The sequence below is a fragment of the Miscanthus floridulus genome, chromosome 16, assembly GCF_019320115.1.
Source record: "Miscanthus floridulus cultivar M001 chromosome 16, ASM1932011v1, whole genome shotgun sequence".
NCBI classification, from domain to species: Eukaryota; Viridiplantae; Streptophyta; class Magnoliopsida; order Poales; family Poaceae; genus Miscanthus; species Miscanthus floridulus.
Window position 1 is genome coordinate 40,213,443 of NC_089595.1, and position 13,527 is coordinate 40,226,969.

Consider the following 13,527-nt stretch of genomic DNA (forward strand, 5'->3'; position numbering starts at 1 on the left):
ATTGAAAACGTTGTTTCTAACTGAAACATTACCAGAAAAAAACATTGTTGTGGCTAGAAAAAAAAAAAGCCGAACGAGCAGGGAATAAGCCGAACGGGGGCCTCGTCGTCGTGTGGGAGCATCATTCACCCATCAAGCACGACGATAGCACAGTAGTTTCTGAATATCGATGAGCCCAGGCCCCGCCTGGTTTATCCAGATTCACCACAGATCGGGCACATTTGATTCAGTCACATGAAAAGGCATCACTATGTTTTCAGATGGTACAGTAATTAATTAACAAGGGCGGTTTTAATTAATTCCTTATCAGCAAAAATATTACATGGTACAAGGTACATGTTCCCATAAGCAGAAGCAGTAGTTCAATAAGGAAATACATTGAGAAAATTACAGAGCAGTAATAACAACTCGTGGATCTTAATTCTTAAAGGCAAACAGCAGAATGAACGCTGCTGGAACGCGAGTAAACATCAACTCAAGACGACGTACGTTCTGGAATCGCTCGCGGAAATTAGAAGTTCCAGGCCTGCTTGCCGGAAACGTCACCGGAGGCGCCGGCGGTGACAAATCCAGTCATCGTCTCCGGTCTTGGATCACCGGCCATGATCGCCTCCCACGCTACACCTCCACACACACACGCACACGAACACAGACACTTTGTACATCTAGATAACTCATATACCTGCATGGTCGCCTGCCATGTCTTCTTGATCCATTTCCACCATGTTTTACTGCCACCTTGCCTCCTACCTTCGCTGACATGCCATCATCTGAAACCTCAGAACAAACAAACCCTTCCCTTGCCTCTGCCTCCCCTCCCTTCAACAGCCATCCAAGAATATTCACACAGGGAGGAACATACGTATGTACAAAGATCAGGAGAATCTTAGTAGAAATCTAAAAAAAAAATCTTTTTTTTTGTTTTTTGGTTTTCCTGAACTTCCTTCTCCTGTTGTGCAGTGATGCCTCCATCCAAGCTTCCCCACGCACTTACCATGGACAAGCACCGTCCAGAGGAGACACGGTTGTTGATGCTGATAGTTTCATGAGTCTCCCTTAGTTGATGAGGTCGGAGACCCAGCCGACATCCGGAGCCGCTCCCTCAACGTTGGCGGAGGCGCCGGCGGTGTCGTTGGGCACGGTGGCTTCTTTGCTGAGCCGCTCGAACACCTTCTCGCGGAGGGCTCTCCCGGACTCGACCCTCTCCATGACCGGGGACGGCCTGGATGTTGGCGTGGACGGGAGGCTGTACAGCCCGGCCGGTGACTTCGGGGACCCGAACGGGTAGCCGCCGCCGGCCAAGAACGACGATCCGCCGGAAGGCGCCGACCTCGGCGAGCCGCCGCCGCCGGCGAGGCGGAGCTGGCGCAGCGAGGCGAGGACCTCGTTGACCGGCGAGCCGACACCCGGCCACGACCCGCGGCGGAGCGCGGCGGCGTCCGGCGACATTGGCGGGGACGACTCCGACGGCGGCGACCTTGGCGGCGAGACGAGCGTGCTGGTCGGCGACGACGACATGATCATGCCGCTCTTGGCGAGGTAGCTCTCGAACACCTGCCGGCGGAGCAGCGAGCCGTCGTACGACTCGGCCAGCGGCGACGCCACCGACGCGCCCCTCGGGCTGGCGCTGGACTGCTGCGGCGGCGGCAGCACGCGGAGCTGGTCCGGCGTGTGTGCGAAGAAGCAGACTCGGCGGCGGCACCCGGTGCCGTCCTTGCAGGGCTGCGTCCGGTAGCGGGACGGGTGGAGCCAGCACTCGAACACCCCGTGCGCCAACTCGCACGCGTCGCCGCGCTTGCACCCGCCCTTGCGGAAGTCCGGGCACGCGGCGCCGGAGTAGTGGTACCGCCTGGGGTCGCGCCGCCGGGCCTTCTCCCCCGGGTGCGCGTAGGGGCAGTCCGTCCAGTCGTGGCTCCGCCCGCGCGAGCACCGCCGCACCTTGAACTCGTACATCCGGAACTCGTCGCAGGCGTACGCGTCCACCGCCGCCGACAGGGCCGCCTCCTCGTCGTCCTCGTCGTACGCCGCCGCCGCCGCCGCCTCGTTCGACGGCAGATAATGCTGCAGCGCCGCCAGGAGGGCGTACGGCGACGCCGCCTCGTCCGCGTCCATCATGCTGCCGCTGATGGCCGCCGCCGGTGACTGCTGCCACGGCGGCGCGTGCGCTCCCTCTCCCATCATCATCATGCTCGTTTCGTTTCTTGGAACGCCGGTCAGTGACGGTAGCTTTGCTTTGCTGCTTTTTTATTGGCCTGTGGCTGCTGCGATCTCGTGCTCTAGTGGAAGCTTTCTTTGGCTTCGGGGAGCTTCGCCGTGGAACGGGAAGAGAAGGGGAGGCTGGTTTATAAACAGGCCATCTAACCGGGGTTATCCTTGGGGCTGTTTTCTACCTAACCGTGGTTAACTTAACCGCAGTTAACTAACGGGAGCGAGGTGTACGTGTGTTGAGGGAGCGGCAAACTGACGCCGTCTCGCTTTGGTGGCCTTATCCTAGGGTAGGCAGACTCCTACAGGTGGGGAGCGTCTCTGACACGTGAGGCCGCCTGTACGTGGGCCCACGTGTCGGTTCGTGGTGGCGACGGGCAGGCAGGACACGTGGAGCGTAGGGAGCGGCTGTGCGGGGCATGCGCTTGGCGAGGGTGGTCCGTGGACCGTGGGCGCAACCGGTCCAGGACACGTTGTGGCCTCTGGGGCGTTGCGCCGCCTGCGGATTCGCTAGACGTACTGTAGGGCTAGAGACCCAAGATCAAATTGCTATGTGCACCGCGGAGTCCAACTTACCAAGGATTTTTTTTTTTTCAAATATAAAGGGACAATGCTTGTACTCCTGTCCTAAATAGGTGTCGTTCTCATTTATCGAGGACTCGAACGCTTTTAACTTTAACCTAATATTTATAGTGCATAACTAATATTATTAGATAAATTATTGAATCTATTTTGATAATAAACTTATTTAAAGATAGAAAATTTTCTATAAATGTAGTCAAATGTAAGAAAGTTTGACTAACACAAATACTATAGCGACACGATCATGAAAACGATGGAAACGTCACACAAAGGAGCAATGCTGGTAGGTTGTAGCATAGTTTAAAGAAAAATCAAACTATCACACGTAACATAGGAAGAATGTTCCCCTCTCTCCGTATTTCTATAATATAATAGGTGCGCTTATTTGTAGTAGTTTTAAGTATAACAATATATTTTTTTAATAAATCATGGTGTAGACAAAATCATTCACATATACATACGCATTCACTCATATAAAATACACTACACACATTGTACCCTTATAAGCATCTGTGAAACTAACAATTATCCTTACAATATGTGTAATTAAACTTCATTGTACAAAAAGCAATATTATTAGATTTGTATTTGGAGTACGGTCATGATTAGTGTGTTCCAAGAATAATGTACCAACCTTGTTTCACAATATTTGACACTTTTGAATTTACTATTTATTGGCTGACCCCTTGTATTTTCTGCGAATATTTATATAAATAGCAAACAAAATATGACACACTTGAAGTACTTCAATAACAAATCGGTGTCAAGTTAAATCCTACTACACATTACGGCTAGCTCACTTCTAAAGACACGCAGGCCAGGCCCTAAATGGGCCATTGGCCTCGCTTTTCGGTCTGTGATCGTGGGCCTAGCGCAGGTTGTGGTGCTCGCAGTCGCAGGGTTTTCGGCAAAACGCGTGAACGGCAGGGTAGCTCACCGTCTGGCTTAGGGACGTCAGGATAGTGGTGCCATGGGACTATGGGAGCCTGGGAGGGGCCGAATGCCGTGCAGCACAAACCAGATCGTTGTGGAATAATGCTGTCAACGTCATTTGAGATGAGCATGTATACGTGCTGCTGATTCTCAAAAAAAAAATGTATACGTGCTGCTTCTGAATTCTATTCACTTAGGCATTTGAGACATCGACACATACTTGATAATTACTAATCCGGACTTTTTGTGACCAACTATATATAACTAAATAAATAAAACACACACGGAAAACAATTCGTTCAAGAAGTTATGGTTAAAATTCACTTATACATAGATGGCTTTTTAGTATTGCTAGTCAGAATTTTAAAGTCCTGAGATTTATAAGCATTCTAGACATCATAGTAGAAAGAAACAAAACTCTAAGTCTGAGTATTTCCTGTAGTTTTTTTTTTTCCAGTTGCTTAGGGTTTAGTCCAAATAAATCTTCCGGCAAAGTCGAATGATTTTCGATCGGAATCGTGTGTCCTGCGATGACTTCAATGATTGCCACGACGAGATTATCGTTGCAGGTGTAGATTTCATCGCCAGGCGGCCAATTTGTGGTCTTTATCTGCAAGGGGAGGGGTGCTTCTGGGAGCCCCCAACGAAGATAGCTACTCCGGGTCATCGATCTCATCGTCGATGGTCGCGGAGAGGAAATCAAGGTCTCAAGGTAATGACTCTACATCCTATGTCGTACCCGACGATGTAACTGCCGACGTTCTTTCAGCGATTTAGATGTGTTTTGGTCTGGTTTCGAAACGTCGGATCTTACGACATGTCTAATGTTTTGGGATTGGTCGTTGGATTTAGCATAAGGATAATAATTTGGCTCCGGCGTTCGAGGGAAGCCATTAGGGAAGAAGACGACGAAAGAATCTGAATAGAATATTGTGTATTTTTTATTTCTGATTTTTAATGTGTATTTTACGGATGTACTATGCTAGATTTAATATAAGTCCTCCTTTCCTTGAAAAAAATGTTGCTCCTATTCTGGTACGTGTATCTCATTATATCTCAAGCGTGAATTAGATAAACACCGTCTACCTAATAATATGGGTTTATTTGGATTCATGCCATTATAATTTCCGATGTTTGGAGAAACACCATTACTATTCGTCTATTTTGAAGCATGTCATTATAATTCTTCGTTTCGCACAAAAATGCCACTGAATACGTATGGACACAACCTGGACCCAGCTGCAGGCGTATACAAAGACGTATACTTCATCTCCCCTATCACTGATACGCGGGCCCCACATGTCATCTTCTTCCTCCTGTGCTTGGTGCCCCACATGCCACTGTCGCTTGCTGCTATCACCGCCGCCGCCACGCCTAATCCAGCGAGGCCATGGCCTCGCGCCTCCTGCCGCCGGCGCTCGCACCGCTGCTCCTCCTCCTCTCGGCGGCGGCGTCGCCCGCAGCCGAGGCGACGCTACACCCGGTGGACTACCTGGCGCTGCAAGCCGTGCGGCGGGCGCTGACGGACCTCCCAGGCTCCCGCTTCTTCGCCTCCTGGGACTTCACAGACGACCCTTGCTTGTTCGCGGGCGTCTCCTGCTCCCTAGACGGCCGCGTCACCACATTCGCCCTCAGCGACCAGCGCGCGGGCACGCCGGGCCTCACCGGCACCTTCCCGTCCGCGGCCATCGCCATGCTCCCCGCGCTGACCTCGCGCTCCCTCGTGCCGAGCCGCGTCACGGGGACGCTATCCCCGGCCGTCACCTCCCTGCCCGCGCTCCGCTTCCTCGTGCTCGCTGGGAACCTCCTCTCCGGCGACCTCCCGACGGGCGGGTACCCGCGTCACTGCTCCAGCTGCGGGACCTGCGGACGCTCGTCCTCTCCCACAACGCGCTCTCCGGCGAGATCCCGCGGGCGGTGAGGTCCCCGCTGCTCCACCTCGACCTCCGCAGCAATTGCCTGTCGGGCGGGGTCCCGCCGCTGCCGGGCACGCTGGTGTACCTGTCGCTGGCGAGGAACTGGCTCTCCGGCCCCGTCGGGGGCGTGCTACGATGGCTGCCCAGGCTGTCGTTCGTCGACCTCGGACAGAACCGGTTCTCCGGCGAGGTGCCCGGGGAGGTGTTCGCATTCAGCCGGATCGGGTACCTGCAGCCGCGTCCCACCCGAGAGGAGGAAGAAAATGACATGTGGGGTCCGCGTGTCAGTGATAGGGGAGATGTAGTATACGTCTTCGTATACGTCTGTAGCTGGGCCCAGGCTGTGTTCATACGTATTCAATGACATTTTTGTGGGAAACGAAAAATTGTAATGGCATGCTTCAAAATAGGCGAATAGTAATAATATTTCTCCGAACATCAAAAATTATAATGGGATGAATCCAAATAACCCAATTAATATAGGTTACTTGAGGTGGTTTCCAACTTCAGATGATGACGGTCGACGACGGCGCTCTATCTATACTGTTTTTTTTCCCTAGGAATGGAAACGTTTCAAACTCGTCGACCTGCTCAGGTGAATCCAGTTGTACATTGTCCCATCACAAGAGTTTTGAAGCCGCATGTACTTGTAACTTGATTGCTGTCTCGTCTTATTTAGAAAGGTTTGTCATTAATTTAAATGGTAAGCTAAATGGAGAGGACTCTTTATTTAATGCGATTCCCGAACTTTCCATAAATGAAAATATAAAATCCCCACTATTCTTTTCTTAAAATAGTTTAATAGCTTATGCAAACTTTCCTAAGTTAGAAACACTTGATCCCATCATTTTTCCAAAAAAAGAAAAGTCAATCTTCAAAATATAACTTATGAATTATGATCAGCAAGGGTTTTGATTAGGATTCAGCAAGGGTTACGATTAGGCATTGCATATGGCTGTGATTAGGGCTATAACATGGGTTTTGATGACAATTCACGCACACGGGCTATAGTTAATTGTCAGCATGGGTTCTAATTGGATATCAACTGGTGTTGAGATTAGAAGACACTTAGGGTAGTCCCAATGGTGCATTGATGATGGTTTTTATCCTCATTAAATTACTTGCCACGTAGGCAAAACGCTGACATGGCAACGTAATTAATGAAGAAAGAGAGCAAAAATCATAGAAATGGTTTCTTCATGAAGAAATTAGGTCTACTCTTGACCCAATGCACCAAGAAACCATGAAATCGCCATTGGGGAGAAACCATCAGTTTCTAGGGAGCTCGTGTCGCACTCCCATTGGAGGAAGAAGATAGAGTTGGGAAAGAGAAAGAGAAAATAATTATTACTCATAGAAACCATGGGTTGAAAAGCAGTACTTTTCTGGTGCGGTATCCTATGTTATAGAAACTACTAGTTTCTTTCGTTGGGACTGCCCTTAGGAGTCTTGAGTAGGTTAGTGGAGGTTTTTATTAGGAGTTGGCAGGGGGTGTAATTAGGGGTCGATCAGCAAGGGTTGCAAATGCATTGAGATTAGGGTTATGTGGTTTTGACTGTTTTTTGTGACCACAAACCCTTTATAGTTGGCCCATGTGATTGGGGCTTAGTAGGGGACTGTGATTAGGGTGGGTCCACTAGGATTGTAATTAGAGCTCAAACTAGGATGTGATCATGTGACTAGGGGCCGCAGTGGTATTGTGGTTAGGGTGTTATTGGGTTATGACCCTATAGTCTACATGAATTGCAATTTTTGGTTTTCCTCGTCACATGTATACTTGGCCCTTGTGATTAGGGGTGTGATTAGAGATCAGCATGGATTGTGAATAGGGATAGGAAGGGGTTGGTGTTGGGGATTTTGAGGTGGTTGTCATTAGGCATCACACAAGTATTGTGGTTAGGTTGATGGGGTTCCTATGCTATCATCTGCATGCATCCTCACTGTGAACCTTGTATATGAAGAATGCCCGGATGGGTCCGCTCCAGATAAGGGAGGAGTAAATTGGGTCCATAAAAACATAACATAGGGCTTAAACTTGAGACTACTATAGATTAACTAAATCTAACTAGCAAAATGTGCACTTAAGTTTTTCTAGTTTACTCTACTAACTAAAAGCCTCAAGAATTTTGCAACCTAGCCTAAGCATGTATATCAGGAGCTGTGCCATGTACTCCTGCCTAGTCGAGAGTATTGCCTAGTCGAGAGTATTCATACGATAGTTTTATTCACAGATACGAATATCGGATATTCCATAACTTTTGTACTACATATATGATGAAATCAGTCAAATACAGAAAATAATAAAATGATGTACTCCCTCCGTTGAGTGTCGCTACGAGATTGAGCCGGTCAAACTACAAGTATGCACCGTAAATCTTAATATTTTCTTATATATTTAATTAAAATTTAAAATATTTGACTTTTCGAAAAACGAGAACAGTACTGTGACGGAAGGAGTACGGGGTACCTATATTTCCTTGTGACCGCACCAATAAGTGGTGAGACGTGGAAGCGTGAGGTTGGTTCAGCGCAGGGTACGGTGTACCGATAGGGAGCCTAGCTAGCCTCAAATCTATCCAAGATCTGGTGCGGCGCATGCACCCAGCTCCAATCCGAACCGATCAATCGATGCTACACCGTGGATAAAGCTAATGTCACGGTGCATGATACGGTGGAACTCGAACTAAATTTCGCTCTAATTCGCTGCAACAAATGTGAATTGAGTTTAATTCGATAACATCAAACAAAGACCTTACTTTATAGAGGAGGAATAAAATTATACGTGTTTGCTTGTGTACAAACGTACTTGTAATGAGGAGAGAGGAGTATATTATTAGTACTCCAATTCGCATTCGATGAAATGGCTCGTACCTACAGTAGCGGTAGAGAACTACCGCTACAGCAGTAGGAGTAGCGGGCGCGCACTAGACGACAATGGCAGGATGCACGGCACGATGGAGTAGACGAAAGCAACGGCTGCGTTGGGCGTCCGATGCGCGCGGGCCAGACGTGGGGGCGTATGCGGCGCTGGCGGCAATCCGCGCGGTGCGCCCATGCTGTTCCTGTTCCTGTTCCTGTCCGCGACCATGACGCTGCCCACGCCCGCGCACGTGGGCAGGCACGCCTCCGCTCGCCATGTGGACCTAGCTGGGACCCACGTACACGGCCGCGTGGACAAAGGAAGAGCCAAATTGTGTCCGGGAACGGGGCCCACTGCTGTTTCTCTCTTTCCCTTGCGAGGAGAATAGACGCGCGCGGCCGCGGCCGCGGCGCGCGTAGCTGTGTCGTCTTTGCTTTGCCATTACTACCTCCGTTTTCGTTTACTTGTCACCAAATTTTTACTGTAGCAATTTTGATTATGCATTTTTTCTACAAAAGATTTTTAGATACATCAAGTTTTCACATATATAATTCTTTATTGAATATACTTCATTGGTATTATATACATTGAAGTATCTAAGATTTTTTTTAGAAAAAAAAACAGATGGTCAAATTTGCTACAGTGAAAAATTGCTAACAAGTAAACACAAACGGAGGAAAGTATTTATCTATTCAGTGAAAGCTGGTGGCACACGCAACACGTCATGATGGCAAGGACGGTGCGGTGGCGCGCAGGGGCAGGGCGCACGGGTACGACGACGATCGGGTCGACGGATCTGCCGATCTCTCGAGAAGAGATGGATCGGAACTGCATGCGTGTGGAGCTCGCAATGCAAACAAAGGTACGTACTCCATGTGGCTCGTGCGTACCCTCCCGCCGACCGCCACGCCGCCTCCTCTCTGTGCAGAGGACGCGCTGTGCCTGTCGGGCTGTTCGGCTGGACCGGTGCGGCGTGTCGGGAGAGGTAAACACTGTTGATTAGCTGGGGTTGAAACTAATAAATAAATAGGCTAACTGTTGGGCTATCGCTGCTTTATATGTTTTATAGGACTAATTTATTATGAGAGAAAAATATTATTCTATAGTTGAGAATTCCTCCATCCAAATTTAACTACACGGGAGGAACTTAGGGCGTGTTTAGATTTCAAAAAATTTTGCGCAGTACCCGTCACATCGAATCTTACGGCATATGCATGGAGTACTAAATGTAGACGAAAAAAAAAACTAATTGCACAGTTGGGTGAGAAATCGCGAGACGAAACTTTTGAACCTAATTAGTCCATAATTAGACACTAATTGCCAAATACAAACGAAAGTGCTACGGTAGCTAAAATCCAAAAATTTTTAGGTCTAAACGGGCCTTAGTGTGGCTATGAAATTACCATATTGCCCCTATAAAGAAGAGCTAGCATTCACCGAATAGTCAGAACACCATGATTACACTTGCAGTACAAAAATACAAATCTGACACAAAAGAAATGTGGTCAACAATTTCACCGAAAAACAATGGCTTTAACAACACAACACGTGTCCATGAATAAGCACTCAGATGCTATAAAGAAACTTCTAGCACTTGCGCCATTGCGCCTCCATATCCAAAATTTGAATCAGCAAGCTTGACGCCATTGCCCCACTATAAAATAGCTTCACATGCTCACATGCTCCTGATGAACCTGACGCAAGCTATCCAGACCTCAAATGTGCCAATCTCTATAGCATGCAGGAGAGTTCCATCTTCAACCATGGCCATTGATCTAAACTAGTCTTTCGGGCGCGCCCATGCGCGCGGCCCACTGGCCACACGTATTTTTTTGAGGGAAAAAAAGATATAATCAAAGTTGGCCTGCATGTTGATTTGAGAAAAGTCCGAGGAGGCTTTCGCAAAAAACGTTGAGAGGGTTTGTGGAGCGCGGGTTGATTTTCGAAAAAGGTAAGGGTATTTTTGCAAAAAAAAACCCGGAGGACATCTGTTCTGGCCTGCGGGTTGATTTCAAAATAATCTGAGGAGTTTTTTACAAAATATCGTGAGAGGGACTCTGGAGCGCGGGTTTATTTCGGAAAAGTAGAAGGGTTTTTTCGAAAAAAGACCGCGGCTCGCCCGATCTCCGCGCGGCTGATCAAACGGCCACGAAAAACGGCCGACGTGGCCACGCTGGCTGGCCGTCGAGTCTTTACGCTTTCTTGTCTTTAGATATTTCCGAAAAGTAGAAGGGTTTTTTCGAAAAAAGACCGCGGCTCGCCCGATATGGGCCGTCCGCGCGGCCGATCGAACGGCCACGAAAAACGGCCGACGTGGCCACGCTGGCTGGCCGTCGAGTCTTTACGCTTTCTTGTCTTTAGATACAGTACTAGGTGAAAAGAGTGAAGAGCCCTCCATAGCCTGCAGGACACTTTCATCTTCAACCATGGCCATAGATCTAAACAAAGTACCAGGAGAAGGAAGTGAAGAGCCCTTACCAGACCTAAATCAAGAGCCCGCTGATGATGGAGATCAATTTCATTCCATTAAAGAAGCACAAGTGCATCCACTCAAAGGTCAGTCCCACTATGTCTAGAAAGAGCAACATGGTGGTGTGCATGACATAGACCTCAATATTCCTGCTTCTGAGGGGCAACAAGAAGAATCTCATGAAGGTAATGTTTGTCTTAGTTTCTTTACTAAAACAAGTGTACTGTGTAAAAATAACTTTCTGCCTTAATTAAAGTTCTATGCCCCCACCCTATTGCAGTTCTTGCTGTTGAGGACGACCATCAACAAGATGAAGATTTCAACTTTGATGCTCCACATGTACAGGATGGTTTTGACCTCAACTTAGAAGTTGTTTATCATCAAAATGAGCTGCAACAAATGATCAGTAAGCGTCAATGGAACTTTTTTGTTCTTACTATTTCAATGATCATATCGACTCACTAGGTTGACATCTACATGAAACCCCTCAAAAGTTCGAAACAATCTAATTCCCCACAATAGCAATAACTTTCATACACTATTTCAAGCAGTTCAATAACAATGAAGAGGTACTGCTGCCTCAACTGTTTTTAGCAACAAATTTCAGCATGATTTTTTTTCGCAAAATCTGAAATACATTTTGCTAGTGCTATCTCACACTCTTTTTTTTCAGATATGATCAACGACATGCACGACTATGGTGTGTACGCTGATGCTGTGGATATAGTATTCGATGAGGAGTTGGAGGACTCAGATGTTGAAGATGAACATACAAACGCAAATAATTCACATAAGTTCAGAAATTTGACATACACTGAAAGACAACAAATATATGAAGCATTGCTTGAGAGAAGTAATCGTGGAAAACTAAAAAAGAACACTACGAATATAGTAGCCCAGATGTTTCATGTCAGTAGATATCAAGTGCGTCGTGTTTGGCGAAGAGCTAAGCAGTGCCGTGCACAAGGCAGACCGGTAGATGTTACATCTCGGAGGAAGAATTGTGGCCGCAAAAGGATACAGATTGATCTATCAGATGTTCTAAGAGTTCCCTTGCATAGGAGGATTACTATACGATCTCTAGCCAATGCTATTGGTGTAAAGAAGAGCACCTTGCATAGATGGTTCAAGGACGGCCTACTACGATGCCACTCTAGCACACTAAAGCCTTTGTTGAGGGAAGATAACAAGAAAGACAGGCTACGATGGTGTCTTTCCATGTTAGATCGCCGAACCCTGCCAAATGAACCCAAGTTCCTTGAAATGCACAACATCATCCACATGGACGAGAAGTGGTTCAACACCACATCCAAGTACATGAAGTATTATATGCTTCCCGAAGAGGATGATCCACACAGGACTGTGCACAATAAGAATCGCATTGGCAAAGTTATGTTCTTGTCAGTAGTAGGAATACCAATATATGATGATGCAGATAATTGTATTTTTGATGGGAAGCTAGGAGTGTGGCCATTTGTTAGAAAGGTACAACATACACTTGTTTCACTTTCTTGCACAAGTTTTTGTGCTATAAATTTGTGATCCTTACTTGGTTTCATTTACTATAGGAACAAGCAAGAAGAAGAAGTTGTAATAGAGGAAGGGGGCCCGAAGTCACCAAACCTATCAAGGTAGATCGGGCTACTATGAGGTCATATCTGATCGATAAAGTTCTAGACGCTATTGTTCGACGGTGGCCACGGTAACATGCAGGGAAAACCATTTTATTCAGCAAGATAATGCCCCTTCACATGTGCTAGTAAATGATGAAGAATTTGTTGCTGCTGTAAGACGGACTGGGCTAGACATGTGGCTCTTCAACCAACCTGCCAATTCCCCATATTTGAATGTGCTAGACCTAGGGTTCTTTAATTCTCTCCAATCTTTAACCTATGACAGGATCTCTAGGAACTTGGATGACCTGATTGTGAACGTACGACATGAGTTTGATAATTATGATCTAGACACTTTGAATAGGGTGTTCCTGACACTACAAGGGTGTTTGATTGAGGTGACGAAAGATGGTGGAGGAAACAGATACAAGATTCTGCACATTGACAAAGATCGGCTAGAGGCACTAGGCATACTGCCTAAAAGCCTTGGTTGTGTTCGACAACTATATGAGGATGTGTTGGCATTGTTGGGAAACTAATTATATCGTGTATGTTGTGATATTGGGAATTTTGGGAGCCTAATATGGTGCTAATCATGTGTGCTAATGCCGTAAATAAAGCATGAGTCCTTGCTCATGTTAACCATGGGTGGTGGTGCTTTTAATTTGGAAACTGTATAATGTGTACGAATGCTGTAAGTACAGCATGTGAACATGGTCATGTTAATCATGTGTGGTACTACTATAAATTAGAAGACACATGTACATTAATTATCAGTTGATCACACAAAGCACACTTCATAATTACACTAACAGTAGTTCATTAGGGGACCAAAAGGTCGTCATGTACATGAAATGACAACCTACACCTAGTACACAAAATCACTTGAGCTACACAAAGTGATAGCGTATACTTCATAGCACAAATGTCAGTTCATAATGGCACCAA

The 13,527-nt window shown here is 47.1% G+C and overlaps 2 protein-coding genes and 1 pseudogene across 2 annotated transcripts; 2 read left to right on the forward strand and 1 right to left on the reverse strand.

The window, feature by feature from the left end:
- Positions 1-272: 272 nt before the first annotated feature.
- LOC136511684 (zinc finger CCCH domain-containing protein 35-like) lies at positions 273-2,309 on the reverse strand. Its single transcript, XM_066505726.1, has one exon. It carries the CDS (start codon positions 2,185-2,187, stop codon positions 1,057-1,059), a length of 1,131 nt encoding a protein of 376 aa, XP_066361823.1. The 5' UTR covers positions 2,188-2,309; the 3' UTR covers positions 273-1,056.
- Positions 2,310-5,110: 2,801 nt separating this feature from the next.
- On the forward strand, positions 5,111-6,000 carry LOC136510605 (DNA damage-repair/toleration protein DRT100-like; annotated as a pseudogene).
- Positions 6,001-11,641: 5,641 nt separating this feature from the next.
- Positions 11,642-13,118, forward strand: LOC136512266 (uncharacterized). Its single transcript, XM_066506238.1, is given in 3 exon segments — positions 11,642-12,451; positions 12,535-12,688; positions 12,691-13,118. Coding segments are annotated over 3 exon segments (1,392 nt in total).
- Positions 13,119-13,527: the final 409 nt, after the last annotated feature.